Source organism: Dromiciops gliroides, chromosome 1 (assembly GCF_019393635.1).
Source record: "Dromiciops gliroides isolate mDroGli1 chromosome 1, mDroGli1.pri, whole genome shotgun sequence".
Classification (NCBI taxonomy): Eukaryota; Metazoa; Chordata; class Mammalia; order Microbiotheria; family Microbiotheriidae; genus Dromiciops; species Dromiciops gliroides.
The window spans coordinates 529713371-529732507 of NC_057861.1; the positions used below are offsets into that span (position 1 = coordinate 529713371).

General features: G+C 37.2%; 1 protein-coding gene across 1 annotated transcript in view; it reads left to right on the forward strand.

The window, feature by feature from the left end:
• LOC122746559 (cytochrome P450 3A8-like) overlaps positions 1-14828 on the forward strand; it is a 58616-nt gene extending 43788 nt beyond the window's left edge. Inside the window, exons 11-13 of the mRNA XM_043992271.1 lie at positions 7943-8169; positions 13310-13472; positions 14298-14828. Coding sequence (XP_043848206.1) covers positions 7943-8169; positions 13310-13472; positions 14298-14393 — 486 coding nt within the window. The 3' untranslated portion in view covers positions 14394-14828. The remainder of the gene's footprint in view (positions 1-7942; positions 8170-13309; positions 13473-14297) is intronic.
• Positions 14829-19137: the final 4309 nt, after the last annotated feature.

Below are 19137 nucleotides of genomic sequence, written 5' to 3' on the forward strand. Positions count from 1 at the left end.
TAGATATAGGAGCCCTGACATTGACATCCTCCTCTAATTGATTGTGCACCTCAATCTTCCTTTTTACTAAAGAAACTTTCTATAGTCATCATTTTTCTCTGTCTGCTCATCTTGCCTTTCTTTTACTTGACTTTTAGCTCCTTAAATAGGGGCACTGTTTCCAGGCTGCACTATCCCAAGCTTCAGGAGGTCCCAGGTGGTATCATTTAAGGAGGAGCAAGTTCTTCATTTTCCTGTCTTGTTTCCTGGTCCATAGATGACCCCAGAACAACTTGCTAATCAACCAGCTTTGTGTTTTGTGGTTGTCAGTTCTGACAAGCTTGTGCCCCTCCCCGACTTGGGCAACTGCTACTCATACCTACCTCCTGGTGCCCAGCAGGGGTGCAAAATCCAAGTTCAGCCTCAGCACCAGCACAGACCCCTGTAATCTGCCCACTGCCAAGGGCTCAGCCTTCTCACCAGACTATGAGGTTAGTTCCAGACAACTCTGGCACTACAGCTGATTCAGAGGCTCTGGAGGGTCTCTTTCTCTGGTGAGGCCTTCCTGGGACTGGATCTGTGTTAGGGTGACTATTGGGCTGGGCTCCACTCCTATCTTAGCACAGCAGCTCCCTCCTTTTGACCTTCCAAATCATCCTTGGTTGCAAAATGATGTCCACACATTCTTACGTCGATTTTGCTGCTCCAGGAATTGTCCTATGGCATTATTCCCAAGTATCTCTTTTAAAATCCACTCTTGCAAATGCATTCCTTTGAATCTATTGTTCAAAAGTACTCTTCAGGTATAAAATACTAAACTGTTATGAAATTCTGCTAGAGCATCCCAACGTTGATGATGATCTGAGAGTATCTGGATAAAAGGTAATCCATTTTGGAAAGAGAAGCAGAGATTTCAAGAAGTGGAAGCTTGTGAGCAACAAAGACAAAGAAGAGCTCTTTTCACGTTTCACATAGATCCAAAGTAAATATAACTGGGGTAGATTTTGTCTCACCCTCGATTTCATAGTTAATCTGGTTTGCTCCAAAGAAGACCTAGAAAACAGAAGAACAAAATTCATATTGGCAATGCTTCCTTTTATGAAGGTTCAAGAATTTTGTCCCAAGCCCAACCAGCTCATTTTTGAAAACATTTATAGAGGTGCAGATCTCAAAACTTTTTCGTCACTTCATTAGCACATTGACAGCTCTTGTGACTCTGAACATTCTACAGGTTCAATAGTAAAATACTTTTGTAGCTTTCTTCCAGAGCATATTACTGTAACATCTGGTGCCCAGATATCCAATGGAGTTATATTCTAAGACCATGTGTGAAAGCAAATGCGGTATGTCCCCTTAGTATTTTTTTTTTAATGTATGAGGTATTTTATTTTTTCCATTACATGTAAAGATAGTTCTCAACTTTTGTTTATACATGCTTTACTATTTCAGATTTTTCTCCCTCCCACCCCTCCCTCCCCCCTCCCCTAGACAGCAGGTAATCTGATATAGGTTATATCTATATATCTCTATACATATACATATAGATATACATATATATACACACACACATATATATACACATAATAACATTAATCCTATTTCTGCATTAATCCTGTTACAAGAGAAAGAATCAGAGCAGTGATGCAAAACCTCAAAATAGAAAGAAGAAAAAAAAAACCAACAGCACCCAAAACAAAAGACATAATATGGTTCAATCAGCATCTATACTCCACAGTTCTTTCTTTCTTTTTTTTTCTTGGATTTGGAGATCCTCTTCTATCATGAGTTCCCTGGAACTCTTCTGTACCATTGCATTGGTGAGAAGAATATAGTCCATCACAGTAGGTCAACACTCAATGTTGATGATACTGTGTACAATGTTCTTCTGGTTCTGCTCAGCTCACTCATCATCAGCTCACGTAAGACCCTCCAGGTTTCTCTGAACTCTTCCTGCTCATCATTTCTTACAGCACAATAGTATTCCATTGTATTCATATACCACAACTTGTCCAGCCATTCCCCAATTGATGGGCACCCCCTCAACTTCCAATTCCTTGCTACCACGTAAAGAGCAGCTATAAATATTTTTGTACATGTGGGTCCCTTTCCCCCTTCCATGATTTCTTTGGGCAAAAGACTTAAAGTGGTATTGCTGGGTCAAAGGGTATGCACAGCTTTATTGCCCTTTGGGCATAATTCCAAATTGCTCTCCAGAATGGTTGGATCAGCTCACAGCTCCACCAACAATGCATTAGTGTTCCAATTTTCCCACAGCCTCTCCAACATTTATTATCTTCCTTTTTTGTCATTTTAGCCAATCTGATAGGTGTCAGGTGGTACCTCAGAGTTGTTTTAATTTGCATCTCTCTAATCATTAGAGATTTAGAGCATTTTTTCATACGGGAATAGATAGCTTTGGTTTCTTCATCAGAAAACTGCCTGTTCATATCCTTTGACCATTTCTCAATTGGGGAATGACTTGGATTCTTATAAATTTGATTTAATTCCCTATATATTTTAGAGATGAGGCCTTTATCAGAAGCACTGGCCTCAAAAATTGTTTCCCAGCTTTCTGCCTCCCTTCCAATTTTGGATGCATTGCTTCTGTTTGTACAAAAAATTTTTAATTTAATGAAATCAAAATCATCCATTTTGCATTTTATAATGTACTCTATCTCTTGTTTGGTCATAAACTGTTTTCCTTTCCAAAGGTCTGATAGGTAGACTATTCCTTTCTCTCCTAATTTACCTATGGTATCACCTCTTATGTCTAAATCATTTATGCATTTTGACCTTATTTTAGTATAAGGTGTAAGATGTTGGTCTATGCCTAATTTCTGCCATACTATCTTCCAGTTTTCCCAGCAGTTTTTGTCAAATACTGAGTGCCTATCCCAGAAGCTGGAGTCTTTGGGTTTATCAAACACTACATTACTAGTGTCATTTACTACTGCATTTCCTGAGCCTAGCCTATTCCATTGATCTACCACTCTATTTTTTAGCCAGTACCAGATAGTTTTGATGACTGCCGCTTTATAGTAAAGCTCCAGGTTTGGTACCGCTAATCCACCTTCCTGTGAATTTTTTTTCATTATTTCCCTGGATATTCTTGATTTTTTGTTTTTCCAGATGAATTTTGTTATTATTTTTTCTAGCTGTATAAAATACTTTTTAGGTAGTCTGATTGGTATGGCACTGAATAAGTAAATTAATTTAGGCAGTATTGTCATTTTTACTATATTAGCTCTGCCTATCCATGAGCAATTGATATCTTTCCAATTATTTAGATCTGATTTGATTTGTGTGAAGAGTGTTTGGTAGTTGTGTTCATAGAGTTCCTGGGTTTGTCTTGGCAAGTAGACTCCCAAGTATTTTATATTATCTACCGTTACTTTAAATGGAATTTCTCTTTCTATCTCTTGCTGCTGGACTTTGTTGGTCATGTATAGAAATGCTGATGATTTATGTGGATTTATTTTATATCCTGCTACTTTGCTAAAGTTGTTAATTGTTTCAAGTAATTTTTGACTTGATTCTCGAGGATTCCTTAAGTATACCATCATATCATCTGCAAAGAGTGATAGTTTTGTTTCCTCCTTGCCTATTCTAATTCCTTTAATTCCCTTCTCTTCTCTGATTGCTAAAGCTAACATTTCTAGAACAATATTAAATAATAGGGGTGATAATGGACATCCCTGTTTCACCCCTGATCTTATTGGGAAGGCCTCTAATTTATCTCCATTGCATATAATACTTGAGGATGGCTTTAGGTAGATACTGTTGATTATTCTAAGGAAAGCTCCACCTATTCCTAAACTCTCTAGTGTTTTTATTAGGAATGGGTGCTGTACTTTGTCAAAAGCTTTCTCTGCATCTATTGAGATAATCATATGATTTTGGTTGGTTTTCTTATTGATGTGGTTGATTATGTTAATAGTTTTCCTAATGTTGAACCAGCCCTGCATTCCTGGTATAAATCCCACCTGGTCATAGTGTATTATCCTGGTGATCACTTGCTGTAATCTCCTTGCTAATATCTTATTTAAGATTTTAGCATCAATATTCATTAGGGAGATTGGTCTATAATTTTCTTTCTCTGTTTTTGCTTTGCCTGGTTTTGGTATCACCACCATATTTGTGTCATAAAATGAATTTGGTAGAACTCCTTCTTCACCTATTTTTCCAAATAATTTGTATAATATTGGAATTAATTGTTCTTTAAATGTTTGGTAAAATTCACCCGTAAACCCATCTGGCCCTGGGGATTTTTTCTTAGGGAGTTCATTAATAGCTTGTTCAATTTCTTTTTCTAATATGGGTTTATTTAAGGATTTTATTTCCTCTTCAGTTAACCTGGGCAGTTTGTATCTTTTTAAATATTCATCCATTTCATTTAGATTGTCAAATTTATTGGCATACAGTTGGGCAAAATATTTCCTAATTATTTCTTTAATTTCTACTTCATTGGTGGTAACATCACCCTTTTCATTTTTGATACTGGTAATTTGGTTTTCTTCTTTCTTTTTTTAAATCAAATTAACCAATATTTTATCTATTTTATTGGTTTTTTCATAAAACCAGCTCTTAGTTTTATTGATTAATTCTACAGTTTTTTTGCTTTCAATCTTATTAATTTCTCCTTTAATTTTCAGGATCTCTAATTTAGTGTCTAATTGGGGATTTCTAATTTGTTCTTTTTCTAGCTTTTTAAGTTGCATGCCCAATTCATTAATCTCCTCTTTCTCTTTTTTATTCATGTAAGCAGTCAGAGCTATAAATTTTCCCCTAAGCACTGCTTTGGCTGCATCCCATAGATTTTGGTATGTTGTCTCATTATTGTCATTCTCTTGGATAAAGTTATTGATTGTTTCTATGATTTCTTGTTTGGCCCATTCATTCTTTAGAATGAAATTATTTAGTTTCCAATTGATTTTCATTCTACTATTCCCTGGCTCTTTCTTACATGTAATTTTTATTGCATCATGATCTGAGAAGGATGCATTTACTATTTCTGCCTTTCTATATTTGACTATGATGTTTTTGTGCCTTAATACATGGTCAATTTTTGAAAATGTGCCATGTACTGCTGAGAAAAAGGTATATTCCTTTCTATCCCCATTCAATTTTCTCCAGACATCTATCATGTCTAACTTTTCTAGTAATCTATTCACCTCTTTCACTTCTTTCTTATTTATTTTTTGGCTAGATTTATCTAATTCTGAGAGGGGGAGATTCAGATCCCCCACTAGTATAGTATTACTGTCTAATTCCTCTTGTAACTCATTTAACTTCTCCTCTAAGAACTTGGATGCTATACCACTTGGCGCATACATATTTAATATTGATATTACTTCATTATCTATAGTACCTTTAAGTAAGATGTAATTTCCTTCCTTATCTCTTTTAATGAGATCTATTTTTGCCTGCACTTTGTCTGAGATAAGGATTGCTACCCCTGCCTTTTTTACTTTAGCTGAGGCATAATATATTCTGCTCCAGCCTTTTACCTTTACTCTGTGTGTATCTCTCTGCTTCAAATGTGTTTCTTGTAAACAGCATATTGTAGGGTTCTGTTTTTTAATCCACTCTGCAATTTGCTTCCATTTTATAGCAGAGTTCATCCCATTCACATTCACAGTTATTATTACTGACTGTCTATTCCCCTCCATTCTATTTACCCCCTTTGTACTTTTCCCCCCTTCTTTCACCCTATTCCTCCTCACCGACGTTTTACTTCTTACCCCTGCCTCCCCCGATCTGCCCTCCCTTTTTATCACCCCCCTCTCTTTTCTTTACCCTTTTCTCCCTTGCTTTTGTCCTCCCTTCTATCAGTCCCCCCCTTTCCCTTCCCCTTTTGTTTCCCTAAAGAATGAGTTAAGTTTCTTTATCCCAATGAACATATATGTTATTCCCTCTGAGTCAAATCTAATGAGAATAGGGTTGAAACCAAGTTCCCCCCTCCTTTCTTTCCCTCTATTGTAATAGGTTTTTTTCCACCTCTTCATATGATATAATTCATCCCATTCCACCTCCCCTTTCCTCTCCTCCCCATAGACTCCCTTTTTATCCCCTTAATTCTTTTGTATCATCACATCAAAGACAATTTATATTTATACCCTCTATATAAAGTCCTTCTCTCTGCCCAAATACATTTACAGTTCTTAAGAGTTATGAGTATTATCTTCCTGTGTAGAGATATAAACAGTTTAACCTAATAGGGTAACTTTTTTTTCCCCTCTGTTTACCTTTTTAAACTTCTCTTGAGTCTTGTATGTTGAGATCAAATTTTCTATTCAGTTCTGGTCTTTTCACCAGGAAAGATTGAAAGTCCCCAATGTCATTAAATGTCCATCTTTTCCCCTGAAAGAAAATGCACATTTTTGCTGGGTAAGAGATTCTCGGCTGCAATCCAAGCTCCTTTGCTTTCCGGAATATCATATTCCAAGCCTTGCGGTCCTTTAATGTTGAAGCTGCCAGGTCCTGAGCAATCCTGACTGTGGCTCCATGATATTTAAATTGCTTCTTTCTGGCTGCTTGGAGTATTTTCTCCTTCACCTGATAATTCTGGAATTTGGCTACAATATTCCTTGGAGTTTTCCTTTTGGGGTCTCTTTCAGGAGGTGATCGGTCGATCTTTCAATGATGATTTTATCCTCTGATTCTATGATATCAGGGCAGTTCTCCTTAATAATTTCCTGGAATATGGTGTCTAGATTCTTTTTCTGGTCATGGCTTTCAGGCAGTCCAATGATTCTCAAATTGTCTCTCCTTGATCTGTTTTCCAGATCAGTTGTCTTTCCAATGAGGTATTTCACATTTTCTTCTATTTTTTCATTTTTTTTATTCTGCTTGACTGATTCTTGGTGTCTCATGGATTCCTTATCTTCCAACTGTCCCACTTTAATTTTTAAGGCATTGTTTTCTTCAGTGAGTTTATGCACCTTTTTTTCCATTTGGCTAAGTGAATTTTTTAAGGTATTGTTTTCTTCAGTGAGATTATGCAGCTTTTTTTCCATTTGGCCAAATGAATTTTTTAAGGCTTTGCTTTCTTCAGCTTCCTTTTCTAAGCTGCTGATTCTTTTTTCATAGTTTTTTTGTTTTGCTTTCATTTCTCTCCCCATTTTTTCTTCTACCTCTTGCAATTGATTTTTAAAATCCTTTTTGAGCTCTTCCAGGAAGGCCTTTTGTTCTTGCGACCAATTCACCTTCCCTTGTGTGGCTTCAGATGTAGCCAATTTGAGGCTATTGTCCTCATCTGAGTTTGTGTTGGCTTCTTCCCTATTGATACAGAAACTCTCAATGGAGAGGGCTCTTTTTTGCTTCTTACTCATTATTGCAGCCTATTTATTTATTCTTTAAGTTGAGGTCTGCTCTGGGGGCACCAGGGTCCCTGTTTTGGGCTTCTTGTGCAGGTGTATAGGTGCTGTGTGACCGGGCTTTTACTCTGAGGCCTTTATGGTGTGTGGAGATCCCCCGCCCTGCACTTCCTGTCTGATTGTGCTCGGCCAGCCAGGCGCCAGACCCCGGCGTCTGATCCCGCTGTTCGTGGCCCTCTCGGCTGGTGCAGGTAGGTTTTTCCACTGTCCTTCTTGGCCACCAGATTTTTGAACCAGGTTCCGGGAGCCTCAGTTGTTTGGCTGTGGCCCGCAGCTCCTGCTGACTTGCCCCGACCCCCTCGGCGCTGGGTTTCTGCCCTGCGCTGGGCCTCCCTTTTGCCTGAGTCAGACCGACCTTTTCCTGAAGTCTTCTAAATTATCTCTGCTTGGAGGACTGTGTCTCTCTGTCTCTTTGCAGGTTCTGTAGTTTCAGAATCCGTCCAGAGGCTTGATTTAATGTTCGTTTTGAGGGAACAGAAGGAGAGCTCAGGCAGCTTGCTGCTTCCTCTCCGCCATCTTGGCTCCGCCCTCCATGTCCCCTTAGTATTTAGGACTTAGTACTTAATATCATTTGCTTCTCTTTGCAGGAAGCAATCACCTATGATGCCCTAGTACAGATGGAGTACCTAGACATGGTGATGCATGAAAATCTCAGAATCTTCCCCATAGGTGGTAGGATTGAAAGATTTGCTAAGAAAAGTATTGAGATCAAGGGACTGATGATTCCTAAAGGAACAGTGGTCATTATCCCACCCTATGTCCTTCATCATGACTCAGAATACTGGCCAGAACCAGAGGAGTTCCGCCCTGAACGGTACATGCTTTTTATTTTTCTAAACAAAGTAAAAGGTTGCTTAATGAGGTCATTTGAGACAATTTGGAGAGAACACTCAAGTGGGAGACAGGATCAGGCTTTGAATATTGGCTTTGTGTCTTGCTTAGTTTGATGACTCGGTTTGTAACTTAAATTGTCACAAAAACCTTGTATAGTGCCTACTGTAGCTATTTTCATAGCTTTGAGATAGCCACATTAGGCATTATTGTCCCTCTTTTATGGATGAAGGAACTGAAGCTTATATCCATTAAGTGACTTGGCATTTGCCCTGCAGCTAAGAAGTGTTAAAACTGGGCTTTAGGGGGCACCTAGGTGGCGCAGTGCATAGAGCACTGGCTCTGGATTCAGGAGGACCTGAGTTCAAATCTGGCCTGAGACCCTTGACACTTACTGGGCAAGTGACCTTGGGCAAGTCACTTAATCCCAATTGCCTCACCAAAAAAACAAACAAAACAAAACTGGGCTTTGTAACTGGGTTATTATTAGAGTTTCCAAGCTGAAAAAGTGAGTCTTTAAACTATATGCCATCCAAGATCCCCCCCAGTTTTAAATTCTATGATATTTGAATCTTTTAATTAGTTCTTTTATAGGTTGTCTATTTCAGGGTCAATGCAAACAATTGTAATTAGTTTGCTGTATCACTTATTTGTAGATATTCTTTAAGCACTTAGGAGTGACTAAATTTTTCAGGGCATATCATCCAGAATACCTGGTGCTACCGTCACAGTCAGAAAGACCCCTGACAAAACCCCTATCTGAAACCACTTTAGGTATATGGCTAAGGACACTAATGATCTCATTTTACACAGTGACTCTTCCAAACATTTTTCTCCCTCCTCAGAACTCCCATTGCTTTTCTTTTTTCCATTGCCTAACCTGAGAAACTTCCCTCATGTTTTACAGAAAAATTTGAGGCCATTCACAGTGAACTCCTTTTTCCCTCTTCCTAATCTCCCATCACTCACATGCCTTTTGTCATTACTCCCTCCTTTACACCTGTATCACATCAAAACGTAACCTTATTCCTGAACACAGCTAACTCCTCTTCTTGTTCAAGTGATCTCATCTCTTCTTTCAGATTGCTCCCTCTGTCATTCCCACTCATACTTATTTTCAATCTATCCCTGTCTACTGACTCATTTCCTCCTGCCTACAAATCTGCCCATGTTTTTTTTAAATATCTTGAATATATCTTCACTTGATTATTCCCTCCCTACTATTATTCTATTTCTCTTCTTTCCATTCTGGCTAATTTTCTTAAAAAGTTACAGTAAAATAAAAATGTACAAAATTTATCTGTGATAGGTACCTCCCCTTTTTCTTCTTTCAACCTCTTCTTCTTTGGACTTTGAAGACTTATTTTAAAATTTTTATTATTATTTACTTGTTGTTCAGTAATGACTTACTCTTCATGACCTCCATTAGGGTTTTGTTGGCAGAGATACTGGAGTGGTTTGCCACTTACTTTCCCAGTTCATTTTAGAATAAGGAAATGGAGGCAAATATGGCCCAGGGTCACACAACTAGTAACAGTCCAAACTCAGATTTGAACTGTAAGAATTATTTTAACTTACTGACTGGGCCCTAATCTGTTGACTTTTGACTGGATGGCTTGCTGACTGCTATTAATTGTCTAAGCCAGTCTGTTAGGGCCATTTAAAAAATCCCACACTGCTTCTCAGACTGATAAGAAAAAAATGATTAAAATGCCTCTTTTAATTAAAGCAAATATAGGGTTTATTTAGGTGAATAAAGTTAGAGTTAAATGTAGAAACAAGGATAACAAAATGAAACTATGACCTGACTTCATTCTGGTGGTCTCTCTTGCCTAAGGGTATACTGGCCACTGCCACTATGGCCTGCAGCAATGCCTCGCTCAAACTGGTTCTCCTTCAATTCTCTCCAACTTGCTCAGTCCTGTGCTTCTTCTTCTTCCTTTTTTTTGCGGGGCAATGGGGGTTAAGTGACTTGCCCAGGGTCACACAGTTAGTAAGTGTCAAGTGTCTGAGACTGGATTTGAACTCAGGTACTCCTGAATCCAGGGCTGATGCTTTATCCACTGTGCCATCTAGCTGCCCCCAGTCCTGTGCTTCTTCTAACTCAAAAGCCCCTGTTTCACTGCTCCGCTCCATTCTTCTAACTCCAAGCCCCCTTCATTTTGTTGACCCCCCTGAAAAACCCCTTAGCACCCTCGTTTCTTGGGCGTCTCTCTACCTTCTCACTAGGTCTTTCTTCATCTTCCCTGTCTGCTGTAGTGATGACCCCTGAACAGCCCCTAACTCCGTACTGTTGGGAACCGCCCAGCATCTCTTTTTATTAACCTTCTCTCTCAGGTGAAACTCTGGCAGGTCTCCCCAGGGCTGCCCAAGCCCCGTGCTGCCCGCGCCGAGAGCTGGGGGCTAGGCAAAGCAAACCCCAGTGTCTCTCCAGTTTTTCGTGCGCCTCTTCCCTGTGTGCACAGGCTGCTCCGTGCCTTTCCTGGGGCTTTTCCTTCGCACAGCTTAGCCTTGCTCAGAGGCCCCCCTCTCCCGGCTGAAGTGGAGGGGGAAGGGCAGCTCTGCTCAGGCAGCCTGGGGCCAATTTTAACACCCACAGAACTCAGGTCATTGCCTCCAGTTTGGATTCTCTAACCACTGCACCACTCAGCAGCCCAAAAAAATCTGTTGAAATTTCTGCCTTTCAAGCCCACCTTGGGATTTTTAAAAAAATGACAAATAACAGATAGAGCAACTTAATATGAAAGCATTGCTCTGAAGTCAGACAAGTATTACTTTTGATGTCACTATCTTAAGGCAGATATATTGATGTCTGAATTTTTTTGTCTCTTTTTAATTTTTTTCATTAACGTTTAAAATTTCATTTCCAAATTCTTTCCCTCCATATGACCCTTTCCCCACCCATAGAAAAGGCAAGCAATATGATGAATTTTATATGTGAAGTCATGCAAAAGTGTATCCATTTTAACCTTATGCAAAAAATAAGAAAAATCAAATGAAAAGCAATATGCTTCAATCTGCACTAAGAATTCATAATTCTTTATTTAATTTATTTTTTGAACTAGATATATTTAGTTTTGGGAGAGGCATACTGAAAATCCCCAATAGTACAATTTTACTATTTCCTCCTCCTTTAACTTTACCTTTAAGAATTTTAATGTGTTTCCATGTAGTGCATCTATATTTAGTGTTGCTATTATTTCATTCTTTGTGGTACCTTTTGACAAAATGTAGTTTATTTCTTTTTAAAAAAATTTTTTTTAATTTAATTTTTAATTTTTTTTACATATAAGGTATTTTATTTTTTCCGTTACATATAAAGATAGTTCTCAACTTTTGTTTATACAAGCTTTACAATTTCAGATTTTTCTCCCTCCCTCCCCTCCCTCCCCCCTCCCCTAGACAGCAGGTAATCTGATATAGGTTATATCTATATATCTATATACATATACATATACATATATATATCCATAATAACATTAATCCTATTTCTGCATTAATCCTGTTATAAGAGAAAAAATCAGGGCAGTAATGCAAAACCTCAAAATAGAAAAAAAAAACAACAGCACCCAAAACAAAAGAAATAGTATGGTTCAATCAGCATCTATACTCCATAGTTCTTTTTTTTTTTTTCTTGGATTTGGAGATCCTCTTCTATCATGAGTTCCCTGGAACTCTTCTGTACCATTGCATTGGTGAGAAGAATATAGTCCATCACAGTAGGTCAACACTCAATGTTGATGATACTGTGTACAATGTTCTTCTAGTTCTGCTCATCTCATTCATCATCAGCCCACGCAAGACCCTCCAGGTTTTTCTGAACTCCTCCTGCTCATCAGTTTTTTTCTTTTAATTAGGTAAAGTTTTGCTTTTCATTTGTCTGAGATCATGATCATTATCTCTGCCTACTTTACTTCAACTGAAGCATAACAGATTCTGCTATAGTCATTTTTGTTTAATCTATGTGTGTTTCTTTCTGTTTCAAGTGTGTTTCCTATAAACAACACATTGCTGGATTTGGCTTTCTAATGTATTCACCAACTGCTTCCATGTTGTGTGTAAATTTATTTGATTTACATTCACAGTTATGATTGATAACTGTATGTTGCTCCTTACCTCCTCCTCCTCCTCCTCCTTCTTCTTCTCCTTCTTCTTCTCCTCCTCCTCCTCCTCTTTCTTGTCCTCCTTTTCCTTCTTCTCCTTCTCCTCTTCTTCCTCCTCCTCCTCTTCCTCTCCTTTCTTATCCTTCTTATCCTCCTCCTCCTTATTCTTCTTCTTCCTTTTTCAAAAATATTATCTCCAAAAAAAAAAAATGTTATCTCCTCTGATGCTGCTCCCACTATAGTGCAGTACCTTATCATGTCATCTGGATTATTATAATAGCCTGATGTGAGTCTACCTGCCTCAGCTTTCTCCCCACATCAATCCAGTCTCCATTCTGCCATGAAAGTGATGTTTCTGAAGTTCAGGGATGATTATGGAACCCCCATCCTCAATAAACTCTAGTGATTCCCTTGTGCCTCCAGGAGCAAATACAAAATGCTCTATTTGGCATTCAACATACTTCTTACCCTAGCCTCCTAATATCTATCCAATCCTTTCCCACCTTGCTCCCTGTCACCTACACTTTGATCCAGTTTCACTGGTCTCCTGGATATTTCACAAAGAAGTCAATCCATTTCAGCTCCAAGCTCCTTCCCTGTTTCCCATGCCTGCAATGTTTATCTTTGTCTGTTTTGACTAATGATCACCCTACCTTCCTTTAAATCCCAATTCAAATCTGAACTTCTATAGGAAACCTTCCTTAACCACTCTTAATTCCAGTGCCTTCCCTCTGTTATTTCCTATTTATCCTGTATGTATCTTGCATTTTATATATTTCTTTGCATATTGACTTCACCACTAGTAGATTATAAGGTCCTTGAGGGCAACATATATCCTTGACTTCTTTACATATCTCCAGCACGTAGCACAGATCCTGGCACATAGAAGGTACTAAGTAAATCTTTATTGATTGATACATCAATTCCAGAGGCAGATTCATTGTTCTGATAAGTCTTGGATTTTCTTTTTTTCATTTGATTTAACTCTTTTCTCCTGCCATTTTGAAAAAAAAAACACAGATTCAGCAAGGAAAACAGGGAGAGCATCAACCCCTATGTGTACCTGCCCTTTGGTGCTGGTCTCCGAAACTGCCTTGGGATTAGATTTGTACTTACGAGTATGAAAGTTGCTACTTGCCGACTCCTGCAGGAATTTTCCTTTAGAACTTGTAAAGAGACACAGATGAGGAGTAGCATCTTTTCTTTCAATTCCTAGGATGGGGTTTTTATCAAGAGGATTTTATTTTATTTTATTTTTATTTTTTGTAGGGCAATGAGGGTTAAATGACTTGCCCAGGGTCAAGTGTCTGAGGCCAGTTTTGAACTCAGGTCCTCCTGAATCCAGGGCCGCTGCTTTATCCACTGCGTCACCTAGCTGTCCCCAATGATTTTATTTTTAAAGTTAAAAATGTCCTATGCCACACGGATGAATTTAATTCAACACAATTTTCCTATTTATTGTGAGCAGCCTATTAAAATTGTTGCCATTTAAAATATGGAACTATACAGAAGTCCAAAAGAAAAATAATAAAAGTATTATTGGCTTCATGATTAATTTGATTTAACTATCATAGCAATAATATGAAATTCTTGGTTACAAACTATGGTTTTTGAACACCAAAGTATAGCAGACCTTTTTCATTTCTTTATTTTATAAGAGAAAAATAGGCAGTGTTAAAGGTGATGGAAGTGAATAAAATCTCTTAATTTCAGCAAGACTTTTTATCAGCAAGACTTTTGATTCTATCTTAGACTAGGGTTAAAATCCAAGTACATAGTTAATGTGTATTTCTTATATTTTGTGATGATCTCTGATGTCAAACCTACACTGGTGTTGTATTACAATCATATTAATCTAACCCTCCTTTGCATGGCATTCTAGCTAGTTTTTCTTCATTTGTATGATCTTCTTTTCCATATCATAAATATTGGTAACCACTTCACTTCCCACCCCGCATTGTTTGGCAATGGCTATTTATTGAAATGGTAATTGTTCTTATTGTTTCAGATTCCTCTGAAGCTGAGCAATGAGCCATTCCTTGCACCACTTGTACCCATTGTCCTGCAGCGTGTAAAAAGGACCAAGAATGCAAACCAACACTAGCCATCCTCTATCTCCTTCTATCACCCCCATCTACAGCCTACTATGGTCTAAAGCCACTGAATCCTAGGAGTTCAAAAGTAACTTGATTTACCTTGTGAACCAAAGAAAGAAATTGTTTTTCATCAGCAGAGATTGAGTAGTTAGGTATTGCAGATAGTCTCTTGGAGATTTCTCTGTCTGAGGGCTAATATTTAATGTTCTGAGGTGTAAAGTGTCACAAACTCTGATCCAGCTGATCATGTTGCAAAAGTAATGACCCATAGTAGATTAGTACTACTTGATAATTCTAGGCTATAGTCTTTCAATAGATGAACATAGAGAAAACCATGAATTGAGTATCTGTTCATTATTTTTACTAACAATAGTCTTTAATGATTACAGTTATACTGAAAATAGTAATGTTGGGAGCAAGTTTCTTTTGTAATATTCTGCATTTAATTGAAGCATACTTTTTTTTTTTACTTTCTGTTTTTTTTTCCATTTTTCCCCATTTCTGTCTTCTTTCACAAAATTACTACCATGGTAATATAATTTGCATGACTGAACATGTATAACTTATATCAAATTGCTTCTTTCCTTTGGGAGGGGGAAAGTAAGGGAGGGAGAAAGGAAATTTGCAATGCAAAAGTTAAAAAAAATCCTGAATGTTAAAAATTGCCTTTATTTCTAACTGGAGAAAAAACAAAACATAATTTCTTTAATATTCTTCATTGGACAACTATGCTTCTGCAAATCACTGAAGACATTTCTGGAAAACTCTTGTTTGATGTCTAGTATCCTTTAATATCATATCAATATCATTTAGTTTGATGGGCAATGTCTTGGTTTTGATTACCTTAAATTTTTTTTGGCCAATTTCTGATCAGAACAGTTATACGGATATTGATTTAACCATTCATAGCTTGATATGTCAATAAATAGGTCAGCTCTTTTTTCCTTTTCCATTCTTTCCACAAACATTTGAGTATAAGCACTGACAAAAACCTTGGGTTTACTTGGTTCAAGTTCAGTACTGAAGATTCCTTAAAAGTCACATTCTTTTGGTTGTGTTCCCATTCAGGGTTTCACCCAAGAACATCAGAATTTGTCTCCTTTCTTATTGTCACTGCAAATGGTAAAAAGACCTTCAGTCAATATTTAAGTTAACAATTAAGTTAACAATTTATCAAATACAGAATAGGCTTTCTTTCAGGTGACAAAAAAATTAAAAGAAAACATTTATACCCAAGCTTGTAAATAGTCAAAACAGCTCTCCTAAAATAAGTGGTTGGCACCCATTTCACTGAAGGATATGTTGTGGTTGAGGTACAATCAAAACAGGAAAAGAGGGGGCAGCTAGGTGGTGCAGTGGATAAAGCACCAGCCCTGGATTCAGGAGGACCTGAGTTCAAATCCAGCCTCAGACACTTGACACTTAGTAGCTGTGTGACCCTGGGCAAGTCACTTAACCCTCATTTACCCCACAAAAAAACAAACAAAACAAAAAAAAAACCACAGGAAAAGATTTGGGGCCACTTGAACGCCAAGCCTGGTCAAAGTTTATTCCTGCTTACACAATCATTCTGTACAAGGCCAGTTCAATAAAATTCTGTTATTTTTAATCTCCCTCTTACGCAATAAATTTAAGTCCTTGTCCTATTAAAAAAGGGCTTTGAATATTTGAAAGAAAAGTCAATGATGGACGTTAACAGTGTTGGGAGAAAGACTAGATGTTCTTCCAACTTCCACATTCTAAGATGTTTGACACTTTTTATTTCACCAGAGTAATCAATTTTTCTTTCGTAATTTTTCTAGTATTTATTTAATCATTGCCATTCTATTTGACCACTCTAGTGGAAACCTACATTATTTTATCCCCACATTGCTACAGTACTGGAGTAGGTGTGTAAATGGGGTTCCTCCCTTGAATCTCTCCCTACATGAGTCAGTCTTCTGGATTCATACTAGATTATTATTCCTAAAATGTTATTTTTGCAAGGTACCATTCTCCTAGTCAAATTTCCATTCTTTTCATTTTCTAGAGCATTAAATACAAAATCCTGGTATCGCATGTACATATATATCACTAAAAATAAAAATTTTCCAAGTAAAATTTAATGTGGTGTAAAGTAGAAAACATATTGGGCAACTAGGTTGCATAGTGGATAGGGCACTTGTCTTGGAATCAGGAAAATTCATCTTTATAGATTTAAATTTGACCTCAGATACTTACTTGTTATGTGACCCTGGGCAAATCACTTAAGGTTATTTGTCTCAGTTCTTAGCCTGCAAAATTGACTGAGAAGGAAACGGCAAACCATTTCAGTTCCCTCATCAAGAAAATTCCAAATGAGGTCACGAAGAGCTGGATACAACTGTAACAATTTAACAACAACAAAAAAGGTGAAATTAATACTGTCATCAAATTTATGGGCCCATGTGCTTTGGGACCATTGGCAAGTAATTTAACCAGTCTTGCCTCAATTTTCTCTTCTGTAAAATGGAGACAATACTTGTTTTGGCATAACACTTAAGGTTATTATGAGCAAAACACCGCTTAAGCTTTAAAATGCTAAATAAATGAGTGATGATGATAATCAGAATGAAGTATTCTTCATGTCCAGGGAGAAGTGAATTTAAATAGGCTGTTATGTACACAATCTCTTGAGATCCCCTTGCTTGTTTCCAGGTTGACCACATACTCACTGTTTTCCTCACTGGGAATGATCATCCATCATCTCTTTATCTATCCAATTGATGATATTCTTCTAGGTGTACCTTCAATCCTTCCTTGTTCATTGAAGCCCGAGTGATCTCAGACTTCTATGGTACTTGTGTGATCTTCTGTTCATTTGACCCACATTGCCTTTTGTTTTACTTAATTTCTTGATGTATAAAGGACTTATTTCCATAAGCAGACTATATGCTCCTCAAAACCAAAGACTATGTGTTATTCTTGGTTTTTTTTTTTTTTTTTCAGGGCAATGAGGATTAAGTGACTTGCCCAGAATCACACAGCTAGTGACTGTGTCAAGGGTCTGAGGCTGGATTTGAACTCAGGTTCTCCTGAATCCAGGGCCAGTGTTTTATCCATTGTGCTACCTAGCTGTCCATACATGTTATTCTTCATTTAAATCTTTGACTATGTCTAGCCTAGTATCATATTTTCAGTTGGCTTTCAAAAATTTTCATTGATTGATAAATATAAATGCAGCACTATTGCTAGAAACATAAGTAAGCCATATAAAAATAAAATCCATGTCCTGATCATGGTGGGAAAGTGGTTCTAACACTGTATGAGGAGGATATATAGTAATATATTGTTCTTTAGTTCTCAGTAAATTAATGAAAGCATGTAAATATTGGTGTTAGGCAGTTATTCACAGATAGGAATTCCACTTCATGGGAGATGGGTAAGGCAAGACAGAGCTAGAGCGAGAGAGCGAGAGAGCGAGAGAGAGAGAGAGAGAGAGAGAGAGAGAGATTGAGAGAGAGAAAAAAGTTGGAGATGCAGTATGAAGAAGGCAATTAGCATTTAAGAAATTAAAAATTGTTGGCAAAGAATTGGAAATTGAAGGAATCACAATCAATGGGGAAATCTCTAAAGAAGTTGTGATATATGAATGTAATGGAATACTATTGTGCTAAAAGAAATGATGAGCTGGTGGATTTAAAAAAAAAAAAATCAGAGAGAGACCTACATGGACTGATGCTGAGTCAAGTGAGCAGAACTAGGAGAACATTGATGATAGTAAAAGCAACTTTGTGTGATGGTCAACTATGACCTAGCAGTATTGCTGAGAAAATGATCCAATGATCCAAGACAATTCCAAAATACTTATGATGTAAAATGCCATCTACATCTAGAGAAAGAACTATGGAGTCTGTATGCAGATTGAAGCATATTATTTTCTCTTTGATTTTTTGTTTTTCATGGTTTCCCCTTTTTGTTCTGTTTTTCCTTTCACATCATGACTAATATGAAAACATATTTAATATGATTGCACTCACAATAACATATCAAACTGTATGTTGTCTTGGAGAAGAGGGATGGAAAAAATATGAAATTCAAAAGCTTATATAAATCAATCTTGAAAACTTCAAAATAAATAAATGGTTAAAAAAGAAATGAACAATTAAGAAAATGAGTAAGTGTTATTTTAAAAAAACCCAGGGGCAGCTAGAGGGTGCAGTGGATAGAGCATTGGCCCTGGAGTCAGGAGGACCTGAGTTAAAATCTGGCCTCAGACACTTAACACTTACTAGCTGTGTGACCCTGGGCAAGTCACTTTACCCCAATTGCCTCACCAAAACCAAAACCAAACAAAACAAAAAAAAACCAATCAGAATTGTGTTAATATACAAAGAAAAAACCCTTGACTGTGAGCGACACTCATTTCTGTTGTAAAACAACAAACCTAAAAGAAATATGCATTGAAGGGTCATTTTATAATATTTTAATATCCATATATTTATAGCCATGAGGTAACATAACTTTTAGTGGGGAAATATTAAAACTTTCCTTAAATTAGATGACTAAAGCAAAGATACTTATTTGTTCACGTAATTTAAAAAATTCTGGCAATACACATAAGAAAAGTTGAACAAAATAGGTCAAACATTGACAAAAAGAACATGAAATTTTGCCATTTTTAGACTGCTAACATAGGCAATCATAGAGCATCAGCTAAGAAACTAATTGAGATACTTCCTACATTAAATTAGTTAAATTAAATTAATGGTTGTTTACAAAATAAATCCACAA